Consider the following 12552-nt stretch of genomic DNA (forward strand, 5'->3'; position numbering starts at 1 on the left):
AAACGATTTGGTCCAATCTACCCACTCTTATATCGACTAATTAATACCGCTTAGAATTTTCTAGGGCCATTGGATATGTGAACAAATCCCGACCTAAGTTGGCTTCTCAGTGCAACCCATCAAGATTTGGTTGACATTTCCAGAGAAGGACTTGATGGCAATTGCACTGAGATACTTTGTCTACAATCTGGCAACAAAGATATACTTAAAACAAGAGAGTCGATATTTTACACTAGCAAATTTAGATGTTTTCTAATAGCACTGGAGAGGGGTTCAAATAGGGATCACAGCTTCAAACTCCCTTGTGTATCGGTATATTGAATTAACACGAGACAATCTTAAATGAAGTAACTGATGCAGTTGGTGACAGATTTGGTGCATCATCAAAACATCCTTCTTCGGGTCGTCATGCTATCCTCAAAGGTGGAGAAACTAAAATAACTCTATCACCTTGAACAAAAAGAAACGGCACAATTCGCTTGGTGGTCTGTAAAACAGAGATAGGATGCACATAAAATTCTGAGGTTATCAACTTTATTGAATAATAGCTTAAGTTTTAAATAATGAAACAAGAGAATAAGTAATTTAGTTTTGCAAAGTTCAAAATGCATAGTTTGAGTTTGACAACATTGTATGGTACAGGTCTGGTATGGACGTATGGTTACTTGCGTGGATGTCAAACAGAAGAAAAACATAGACTATTTGAATGCAGAAGACTGACTCGACAAGTGTATGCCAGAAGAATAAAAACTCTTTTATGGTTGACATTGCACTCGATGAGTTTGGGAGGAATACTATCTATTTATTGTTGTCGTCGTACAATTTAGAGGCAAACCAGTGACACAAATTAAAAGTGGAACCTTTTTTTTGTTGTGATTTGTTTCTAAATTTATCTTTTACCAACCCAGTAGTCACTGTTATGGTAGCATGCAAAAAAAATTTACAGAAAATTTATTTCTATTTTGCTTTCCTTGATGCTCTGAATCTTCAACAAACCTTAGACTATATACTTTTTGGATATTATAATCTTAGTTTTAACAGCAAATTATGAAAAACATAGACATCAGTAGCCTCTTATTTTTCCAAAAATCATTTGTGCAATGCTAGACATGTGTCATTTCATTATAATAAATAAATTAGAATATGTAAATTAGATAAACTTGGGCAAAATTTGTTTTGTTGGCACTATTGCATCTTAGGATAATGATACCACAGTAGCAAGATTAGCTTACCTGAACTATTTCTTCATAAGTCTCATTGTCAATTCCCACAGTAGTTATGATCTCTTCCACATCTCCAAGAATCATATTCAAATGCTGATCGTAAGCCTAGAACAGAATGAATGTTTAAAAGGTGAAGATAAAAATAAAACAACCTTGTACGAGTATACAATCAAATTGCTTCAAGTGAAAAACAAGGTTTGTGATATCACATGTATCTCCCCTTGCTATGATAACCAAGTGCCAACTACAAAAAATCTTAATGAACAAAGCTGTACATAAAAACTAAAGTATAGAACTTATGACAACAAAAAATGACTAAAACTTATTTGGCTTTATTCCTATATCTTTAAAAAGTCAAATATAAGAATAAAATTAATAGAATATATCAAAAGTAATAATTCAATCTCACCTATTTAAGTGGTGCCCGACGATGTTTTATAACGTAATATTCATCAATAATAGACTCTACATCTATATTCATTGCAAATTCTCGCTCAATATAAATGGTCATACAATCAGCAAGAAAACCATCCTCCATCTTGTTACGAATTGCAGTTTTGACATGTTTCATGGCTGAAAAAGCTCTTTCAACTGTAGCAGTAGATACGGGTAGTGTCAACACAAGATAAATCAGTCGTGTCAGCATAACATAATTCTCTGACCTTCTACTCGCAACCAACTCCTGACATAAATTAGAAAGAGTGGATACTTGAAATCGAGATTCAGAAATCACATCACTCTGATAATGTTGCAACTCAATTCTCAAGGAATAAATATCTTGTTTTGTAAAATCCTGAGGGTAAAACTTCTCTGCAAGCTTGCAAATGTCATCTATGTTGAATGATTCAAATGAATTTTTAGGGTCCAATGCTGCGCTAAGAGAAAGGAGTTCTACTGATGTCTCATTAAATCTTGTATTTAACTCCATCAGAAGAAAATCTATTGCTTTATTGAAAACATCAAAATGATAATGATGCTCAACTGTAGGATACTCTCGCCCACGGGAACGACCAACCCTATATGAACTGTCGAAGTCAGGTATGTAAACATCATGTTTTGAGCAAAATGAAGTCACTTCCTGTAGAAATTCTTCCCAGCCATCTTCCCTCAATGCTTGAATGACAATTTTTGTACTGTAGACAAATCTCATTGCAGTTAAAATATCTTGAGTTTTCTTCTGGAGGGCCTGACACAAAATATCAGTGATGGCCAAAATCCTACGCATGAAATGCAAGACAAATACAAATTCGAAGCTTGTTATGTTTTTATATATACCACCAACTTCAGCCTGAGAACTTGTATTTGAACTATGCTCACTTAGATGCTCAAGCACCTTACAAGTAGCACCATACATATCTATTAAACTCTTTACAGAGTCATAATGAGAACTCCAACGAGTTGCCCCTGCTCGTTGCAAGTTACCAATCTGATTAGCCCCACGTCCTGGATTACGTTCTCCAATTTCTAGCAAATGCTCTATTTCTCTTCTTTGAGTAATTTGCAACTCACAAAGACGCTTAGGAGAAGACGTCATCATATTAACAACATTATCCAAATGAGAGAAGAAATCCCAAATATCTCGAACATCCTTAGCTGCTGAAACCAATGTTAATTGTAATCTGTGCGCAAAACAATGTACATAATATGCATATGGACAATCTTTGAGAAATAAAGCCTGTAGTCCATTCCAAGCACCCCGCATATTACTAGCCCCATCATACCCTTGGCCTCTCATGTTCTGAGCTGGAAGGTTGTAATGAACAAGAATATCACTAACTGTGTTTTTGAGTGTCAATGAGGTAGTATCACTAACACTTTTGATTTCAAAAAATCGTTCTGTTAGAATCCCATTGCTATTCACGAACCTTAAGATAAGAGCCATTTGCTCACGTTTAGATTCATCTTGTGCTTCATCAACAAGAATACAAAAGCTTGCATCCCCAATTTCACTTCGAATTCTTTGTCGAACTCTATTGGCCATAATATTCAAAACCTCTTTTTGTACTTTTGGAGAAGTGTATGTATTATTTCTTGCAGCACTACTCAATACATCTCCAACTTCTTTATTAAGTCGTCCAAAAGCATCCAACAATTCAAGAAAATTCCCTCGATTCAATGACTTAGATGATTCGTTATGCCCCCTGAAAGAACAACCTTGAAGTGCAAGCCACCGCACACTTGTAATTGTGGTTTTAAGACGCAGACGATTTTTCTGAACCTCCTCACTTGATACAGCAAGCATTACTTTGTCAATATGCTGAGATGGTTTCATTAAACCTTCGGCCTTTCTCAAAGATGCATTATGATGTGATGAAGAAGAGGTACCAACATGAGTGAGAAATGCACACTTATCTCCATTACATACCCTCTTCCAACTGTTAAATCCATCGATGGCCAATGATGAAAGATTTGGTTGAGTAGGATCGGTAAGAAAAAGAAAGCAATAAAAGCAATATGCCTTATCTGTTGAAGAAGAGTATTCCAACCACCGAAACTTATTATACCAATGTTCTTGGAATCTACGTGTTTGCTTACCAAATTGTGTTCGTTGATATGTCAAAAGTTTCGGTTGATATGGTCCAGCATTTAGGTAAGCTCGTCGAACTTGGTCTCGTTCATTTATTGGATATTCACATATTTGTTTCCTCTTCCCCGGATCACGTTCAATAGAAACAGATAGTTCTATGACAGGATTAGAATGTGAAGACTCTATGAATTCAGAAGATGTGGCTACTGAAGGGGGGACATCATTAGGAATTGAGGAACCTTCAGATTGGTCTTGTTTTTGAAAAAAAGATAATAAAGTTTTTCCCTTTTTCATAACAGGTTGATGATTTTCCATTTTCAATCTGCAAAATTAACCCCTATTAAGCAAACCAATTATATTATTAATAGTTACATAATCTCAAACAAAACTAGAAATAACTAATACAACTTTAAGAAGATTGAAGCTTCAACCAAAAATTTTGATAATTCTATAAATACTAAATAGTCATACATCATTAATTCTACAAATATTCATCTAATTAGGAATAAATAATTAAATATAATCTACAGATTTGTATTACCCACATATACATAAATAATCTCTAACAATGATTATTAATTTAAAGTTAATGTCCTAATTCCTAAATCAAATAAGAATAATGAAAATTTTTTGAAACTCACAGTGTCAATTTTACAATTTCATTTGAATTTCTGTCTGAAACAAGCTTAGTTTAGAATATCCAGTACCTGCATGAGATACAACAACTATAAGGAATTATCCTTGATCATTATTCATGATATAATGTAGGTAATTTGATATTTATAGGTCTAGGTAGAATTCCTGAAGGTTCGCCTAACAACCCTTTAATGTTTCCATATTTTTTCTGTATAATACTACTCAAATACTGAAATACATATCATATTACCATTCTTAATACTAAACAAAATCATAAAAACAAACAAGAAATAGGATATGGAAAACCTAAAATTCTATCATAGGTGCTGCATTGAAACTATAAATAAGGAGCATTGAAATAAGGAAACTAAAAAACCTATAAAAAATGTCATAGAACTCGTTAATGCCCTCTGATATAACATTAACAAATTCAAAATTAAAATGCATTGCAATTCCCTTTTGGTTGCTTGCTGGAAAGTGGAAACAATTCTCTACTACGATTTGGTCCATTTGGAAACTACAAGTCTGCACCCATCTAACACCGATAGTTCCCTAATTCAGTTGATACATTGGAAGTTAGAACTGGGCGGCAGGTTGCGAGGGAAAAGAGGAGATCGAAGGGGGAAAAAACTCAAAGAGGATGATTGAAGGGGGAAAAGAGGAGATCTTATGTATAGCCGGTATACCTCCTCGAGACCTCGACTTCGCCTTCGTGAAGCTCGGTGTTGTCTGCGTGAAGCTCGGCGTTGCCTGCGTGAAGCTTGGCGTCACCTACGGGCTGCGGCGGATGAAAGGGGGTGGCAGGTAGGTTAAGTAACGAAGCATAAGTTTTTATCTTATTATGCTATATTGCTATTTAATAGAGAATGGGCCAAATCCAGGCCTGGGCTACAGCCCAGGCCTGCCACCCCTTACATCCGCCCCTGATTGAAGCTATGCATAGTGCACACCAGAACACAAAACTTAGTTTGGTATTGAAGGTATGCATTTACTAGGTGAAATTGAATATTTGAGATAAAATTGTCTGCTTTTACATTATTCACTGTTCAACTTTAACCAAGGTTTCTGCATATTGAAATTTTGCAAGCTTTGGATCAACCACTGTGCCATTTTATATGTCATAACCTGTTCAGCTTGTAGTCTTGTTTACTTCGCAAGAATCTTTTGTGAGTGTTGTTTTCTCAGATTAAGTTATTGTAACTTAGTTATTGACTTACTTTTTGTTGTCATTTTTAGGAGTATCAAAGTATTTCATAAATGAAGTTAGATTATACCACTGGATCACCACTAAAGCCAGTCTTTTACCGTCCTTGTTCATGGTATATTGATATTCCAAAGTCAATAGGAGAATTTTGGGTGATAATATTAGAAACTTCTTCCTACATTATCATGGATCAAACTACTTAAGACATCAAATAATTTGTCGAAGTGAAAAACTGTAGAATTTTTCTGTAAGTATATTTACTCTTTATTCACTATTTTTTGTTTTAAATGTTTAGTTGAGACTTGAGATGTTATACTTGGTTACAGTTACATTGGCATGTGACATATCATGTTTGAAAGTTATTTGAATGTATATTAGTCTTTTTGTTAGATTTTGATTTTCTATCCGTTTTAAATATAATTTTTTTTTACAGAACTCAAGAAGAACTGTCAAAGGATTTTACAGAACTTGATTTTGGCCACTCAACCTAGACTTATTATATTTTAAATTAATGAGGTGAGGTTAGTTTTCCATTTCATGCTATTGAGCTTAATACATCAAGGTATTCTTGATATTTTGGATTTGCTAATGAATTGACCTGCACTCTCGGATTTTGCAGGATTCGACCTAAAAATACTACAAATGTCATCCTTATTGATGTAGCTCATAGTACTAGAACATGGTTACCTTTTGTCTAGAATTTGATGTGATTTCAACTCTAGAGTTTTAGTTACCTATTCGATGTGTTTGTCTAGTCCCATAAGTTATGTGATTTTACTCAACTTTAGACCTTACTCAATTTTAGACCTTTATAAATCTTTTGATAATTTACATTATGATATATTTTTAGTACCCATTATTTTTTTATCTGTTTGGTTGATAAATGAGTTTTTGTATGGATTTGAGTTGAAATAAAAGATACATGTTATAACTATATATTCTATTTATTTTGTAAAAGATATTTTTTAGAATATTTTTATGTGATAATATTATAGGTTTCTCTGAATATTTTTTTTTAAATACTAAGGAAATTAGTGATAAAAATTTAATTCCGTCGTTATATTTAGCGATAGCTATTAAATTTCATCGTTAAATTAGTGACGGAATTAAATTTTTATCCCAAAATACATTACCGATCAAAATTTTTACAACCAACAATTTCGATATTAATTTTTAATTGTTGTTTGTTCATGTCTAATGAATATAAATCTTATTTTATTTTCTGTTAAAAAATGTTTATCCTAGGTAAATAATAAATCCTAGCTTCGTCATTGTTGACACTGACATTACTTATTTTATAGAGTGGAGTGAAATCTATATCCAATCAATATATCAGCGATATCCTCAACTAGTCACCTTTTCATTTTTGGACAGGATTAGACTTGACGATCCGAGTTCGGTCCGAAAAAGCGAAAGGTTTGTCTACCAAAATGCAGGTAGACTTTGCCTCGAGTCTACAATCTATGAGTTGGATAGTGTTTAGATAAGGATGGATCAAAAACGCATTTACAAGAATCCAATTCTTTGAAGCCCCTTTAAATTCAGTATGCCCAAATAAATGTTGACTTCCTCTTGTTATATATATATATATATATATATATATATAGATGTAATCCATATCATATACGTAAACACTTTAATTAATACATAATGTATTAGATCATTTGAAGGGTTTATACATTGAGTGAAGATGTTAAATTAAAATTAAATTGATGTCAAATAAAATTCAATGGATAGACATGAAGATAAGGAATATGTTCATCTAAACCAAGATCGATTTAGATTTGATTTGGTCATATGATTAAAACAAATTTAATTGGATTAAAGAAAATTTTTGAGAAAAAATATTCTTGTGTTTTTATTCTCTCCCACCTACGTAGCCTTACTCACACCAGTTCATGCACAAATCTCCATCCGCTGATTTCTTCTTTTTCTTCTTATTTTCTCCTTCGTAGTACTTTCTATGTTTTTTCCTCAACTAGACGTAACTTAGTTATTTTTCTCATCTCATTCTCCAACAATAGCTCTCTTTCTTCTTTCTCTTGTCAAGTGTAGCAACCCTCCTCCTTTCCTTCCTTTTGTAGTTTTCCAACTGACCAACATTAACCATATATACTTCTTTTTCCTGAGCAACTCTTGTTTTATTTTTTCTGATCGTCGGAGTTAGTCGAGACCGTTAGAAAAGAGGATAACACTTCCATTTCATCCTTATAGTTATTTTATTATTTATTTTTTTCCCTTAACGCTAGTTCAAGTAAATCAATAATAGTTTCTGTTGTTTTGTGTGATTTGGTCTTTTAGTTTACTTTGTTTATCTTCTACGGCCAAATATCAATAGTGGAAAGGACAAGCCAGTAATTAAACCATCAATTGATTATTACTCATTTATTTATTTGATTTTTTTACTTATTAAAAATAAAACTTAGACTATTTTAAAATGGAATATCAAGTCTCCTCCGATTTTAATTCTTGGATTCTCCTGAGCTCATTGAATGGTTTGGCGATCTTCATTGAAGGAAGACTAAACAAAAAGATAGTCAAAGCTACGCACGAGTCTTTATTTCAAATAAGCAGGGGGAGGGAACGCAGAAGAAAAAATAAGTAACAAAATCTGAGATTTTAGGCATTTTGGAATTTTATTATGTATTATTATTGATAATAAATAATATATTTACTGCTCCGGCCCGGCTATTGATGATTTCATTTAATTTCATTTAATGGGCATAGTTTATACTAAGTGGGCCGAGATATGGCCATCTTGTCATGCTTCGGATAATTGGGCTTTACTGAAAGGCAAAGGCCCAACAGTTGGTTGGGCTTTGCTTGAATGAGGGGGAGTTGGCTTCATATTGGGAAATTTAATTTTCATTTTGGATGAGTATATACAAATAAGACCTTAACACTTAATTATCATGCACGCAACTAAAGGATATTGAACTCCTAAACTGCCCACTACGAACACTTCCCAATTTACTTTGATGGCCGATGAAAAATTTTCGTGAGACCAAACCGATCACCCCAGACTCGACGTTACCCAACCTAATTAATCATTTTTTTAACACTTAACCATCGCAAGTTTTTTCAGCAACATTTCTATATTTAAATAAATTTTCATAATTTATTACTATAACATTTAAAAGTTGTTTATGATAATTTAATGTCGTTAAAGTGGAGAATTATTTCACGTTAGGAGAATTAATACAACACACGAGCAGTTATTGCTAAAATGATCACCACAGTACTCGATGTAACACTAAAAATAAAGTTCCAAACAAAAGAATATCTGTCTCACCAAATATCTTTATCCTCATTCTGGACAGTTGCCAAACTACTTTTTGAAGCCACTTTGGCGCAAATGGATAAATAAATAAATAATTCAAAGTGTATTTTAAATTCACTGATGAAAGTAGTATACACAGAATTTAAGAAGAAGTATTATTGGATGAGTAGTTAGCAATATTTACTGTTTAAACATAACTTACAAGTTAATTAATTAACCATTACAGATTATAAAGATCGTTAATTACCAGCACAAAGTAAGCATCTAAAGTAATCAACAAGGAGATTGATATATAATTTTTAAGTTGATTCAATAGATTGATTTTCACAATATTTTGTAGATCACTCCCTAACTAATGATTCATTATTAATTATTAATTAGAAGCCCTCGGGATCATGATCCTGACCTGGTAATTTGGTCATATTGAGATAATACGAAGGCAATGAGCTGCTGCTGTCGCCACCGCTCTCTGGCTGTGGCGGCGTCGGCTGTAACTCTTCCATTTTCTCCTCTCCTTGTTCCTCTTTTGCACCCACCAGCGGCCTCTGCATCAGCCCGACCATCGGTGGGGGCATCTCCATGAAACCTTGTGGCGGGGCAACGGGCGGCAGCTTCGAGAGCAGCGCCTCGAGGCTGCTCATCGACGGCGTGACCCTCATCTGCTGCGCCATCAAGTATTGGTCATACAAGTCCGGCAGGGGCAGGGGCAGGGGCAGGGATGCGGTCCAGTGGGGGCCACAGGCAGCAGCCAGCTGGTTGCACCCGTCAACGATGGGGAAGGCGGCGGCCGCTGCAGCTGCGGAGGAAGGGTGGGGGAGGAGGACGCCGGGGATGCTCTCGAGGTAGCTAAACTTCTTGCGGAGCAACGCGACGAAGCTCAAATCCTCCATCACCTTCATTAATTGTATTCATTAATGAACTTAATTATTAAACTACGTAAGATTAATTAAAAACTAATTAATCAATTAATTAAGACGTCGCCATGCACGCAAAGGTGATTATCTTAATTAATCACCTTGTTGATGGATCCCAATTGCACAATTCCTTCACTAACTGCGACTAGAGCAATGGTCTGCATGCATGAATCATAACATAATGTGAAACTAATTAATCTAAATACCCAAAATTAATGAACTTTGATAAACGAATTAACATCCACTAAGAAAGATGACCTTGATGCCAGATTGAAACTGAGCTTCCCAAGTTCTTGGTTGCTGCACAAAAATTTTTATATAAAAATTTAAAAAAATTATTCTCACAGATATATATTCTTTTGTTACTAGAAATTAACTTAAAGCAAGAAGCAAAGGAAGAAGCACTAACTGCATCAGCAGAGTTGTTCCAAGAGGAGAGGAAGTTGATCTCTTGATCTTGGGGTTCCTTAAGCACCCATTTATGGCCGTGATCTGCTGCAACTTTTCCAATAAAGCTGCAACCAAAATAATCTTAATTCGTGGACTATATCCATCACTACTGCAACATCAAGTTGCTAAATGTATATGAATTAATAAACAAAGTTATATATATGTATATATATATTTATGACAACTACCCTTCTCCATAGTTGTAGATCTCATGGGACATCTTGAAGAAGAGCTCAGGTTGGAGGCCTTTACTAGTTTCACATTCTTCATAAGCTGATGAGGTGCCTGCTGCTAATTGATCACAGGTTGTGGAATTAGCAGCAAAATTGCAGAAACCATCCTCCCACGCAAGTATCCTAATAAATTGAGAAAGGAAAAGCTTTATATATATATATATATAATTTATAGCTGAAATGATATCAAATCCAAAATTTAAGATTGAGGAAAGAATGCATGTACCAATTCCTCCTGTTTCCTCTACTTCTGTCATAAACCCCTGCTTGGAGATCCCACCTGCAATTGATTTATTAAACACGAGGATCAGCTACATAAAATAAGATGTCAATTGCATACTTGGGAGGAGGGTAATTTCTCGGCAAGATCCTCCAGAAGACAGCATAAATCCATTGGGAGCTTTTGCTGATGCACAGGCTTCTCAGGGTGTGTTGCAGGAGATGAGTCACAGCTAAAGGATTGAGTTGCTCCTCCATTGATCCAATCAAAGCTGAGCTTGAAGAAGAAGAAGAAGAAGAAGAAGAAAAAAGTGAACTTTAGAGATCCAAGCCCTCTTGGATCTCTGGTTTTCTCCTCTGGCATATAATTTTTCTTGGAGGAGGGAAAACCAAAGACTGAAGCATCCAGCAAGAGGGGCACTGTGGCCAAATATATACCACTGTGTTATTGATCTCTTCTGCTACAGTATTTAATCATGAGTTAAATTTTACCAATGCTATAGGCAGAGCCCACTCTGGAGTGAGGCCACACAGCAGACCCACCATTAAGATTAAAGCTGTTCATAATTGAAAAACATACGTACAAATCAATTTTTTTTTTCTATGAATTAAAAAGACTGTTCAGTATTAGACTTTCCTTCATGCACTAGTCCTCTGTAATTGAAACTGAGTGAAAAAAATAATAATAATCCAAGCAAAATTTTGCATGCAAGTCACTTTTATCATCATCACACTGGAATCTCTCTATTTTTTGGAACAGCTAAAAAGAGGACTTTTTGAAGCTCACTTGGGCACCAAGAAAAGCAGTAATGTGAGTGGAGATGAAACGTAATGTCTCATCTTATCTCATACATGAAGATTTCGTGCATGTGAAAATAAGTTGATTAGAAAAAGGGAAACTGAAAGTTCATGCTGCCTTGTTGGCCGACAAAGCAAAGCACTCTCTCCTTGTCAAATCTGCGTGATAATAACATATATAGAACTCAATTTTAGAAAGGAAGCAAGCGTAAACTCTAATTTCAGGCAGTTCTCTTGCGGTATATCAACTTAGCGTCAATCATCACCGATGAGTTGTTTATTCAATAACAAATGACTGATAAATTATTACAGTTTGTGTCCTTAGTATTAAAATCATTAGAAGGTCAAATTAATCAAGTCTGAATTTATATTTTTTCTATGAAATGTCCTCATTAAAGTAGTAATTCAGTTAAACTTTAATCTTGGTTATTGATACTGACCTTAATTTAAATAGCCATCCATGGTCAAAATTAAATTTTGACTAGATGATTGAAAAGAGATCTCTTTTGAAAAAAAAATGTTCCTATAGAGAGTCCATGTCATCTATAGGACTCCCGTTCTAAGAAGCATAGCTTGACATGTAGCTATTGTGAAATTCAATTATTGAGGAGTTCGTAGGCTTCTAAATGCACATGTCATGCTTGTTCAAACTAGATCATCTATAATTTTAACAGTTGCATAATGGAAAAGAAAAGTTAATTTGACACATCAATTTTATATCCTTTTGGCTTTCATCTTAGAAAATATATCAATTTGCACTTTAGACTTGAATTTCAAGGAGCCATATTGGTTATACATCCACGAAGCTAAATTTAATTTGTTATTCATCGCATCACATACCAACCAAGTGGAGAGTTTATATGATTGACATGGGTGACAATATTTTTTCTTTATTCATCGCATTACAAGCCGACCAAGAAGAGAGTTCATACCATAGATATGACTAACAATTTATATCGTGTTAACCAAATTATAATTTGATGGTACATTAATGTAAATATATAGAATGATATAAAATTTAAATATTTTAAAAAATAATTTTATAGGGGTGTGAAATTAACTACGAAT

At 34.3% G+C, this 12552-nt stretch overlaps 2 protein-coding genes across 2 annotated transcripts; both read right to left on the reverse strand.

Annotated features, from left to right (window-relative positions):
- Positions 1–406: 406 nt before the first annotated feature.
- LOC121991547 (zinc finger MYM-type protein 1-like) lies at positions 407–4065 on the reverse strand. The gene is made up of 3 exons (XM_042545539.1): positions 1666–4065; positions 1233–1328; positions 407–487 (listed from the first exon to the last, which is right to left on the reverse strand). Exons 1-3 carry the CDS (start codon positions 4063–4065, stop codon positions 407–409), a joined length of 2577 nt encoding a protein of 858 aa, XP_042401473.1.
- Positions 4066–9025: 4960 nt separating this feature from the next.
- Positions 9026–12394, reverse strand: LOC121989525 (protein RICE SALT SENSITIVE 3-like). The gene is made up of 7 exons (XM_042543625.1): positions 10808–12394; positions 10694–10747; positions 10423–10590; positions 10194–10299; positions 10043–10084; positions 9886–9942; positions 9026–9763 (listed from the first exon to the last, which is right to left on the reverse strand). The coding sequence occupies exons 1-7, from the start codon at positions 10942–10944 to the stop codon at positions 9248–9250; spliced, it is 1080 nt and encodes a 359-aa protein (XP_042399559.1). The 5' UTR covers positions 10945–12394; the 3' UTR covers positions 9026–9247.
- Between the last annotated feature and the right edge of the window lie 158 nt (positions 12395–12552).

The sequence above is a fragment of the Zingiber officinale genome, chromosome 6B (genome assembly GCF_018446385.1).
Source record: "Zingiber officinale cultivar Zhangliang chromosome 6B, Zo_v1.1, whole genome shotgun sequence".
NCBI classification, from domain to species: domain Eukaryota; kingdom Viridiplantae; phylum Streptophyta; class Magnoliopsida; order Zingiberales; family Zingiberaceae; genus Zingiber; species Zingiber officinale.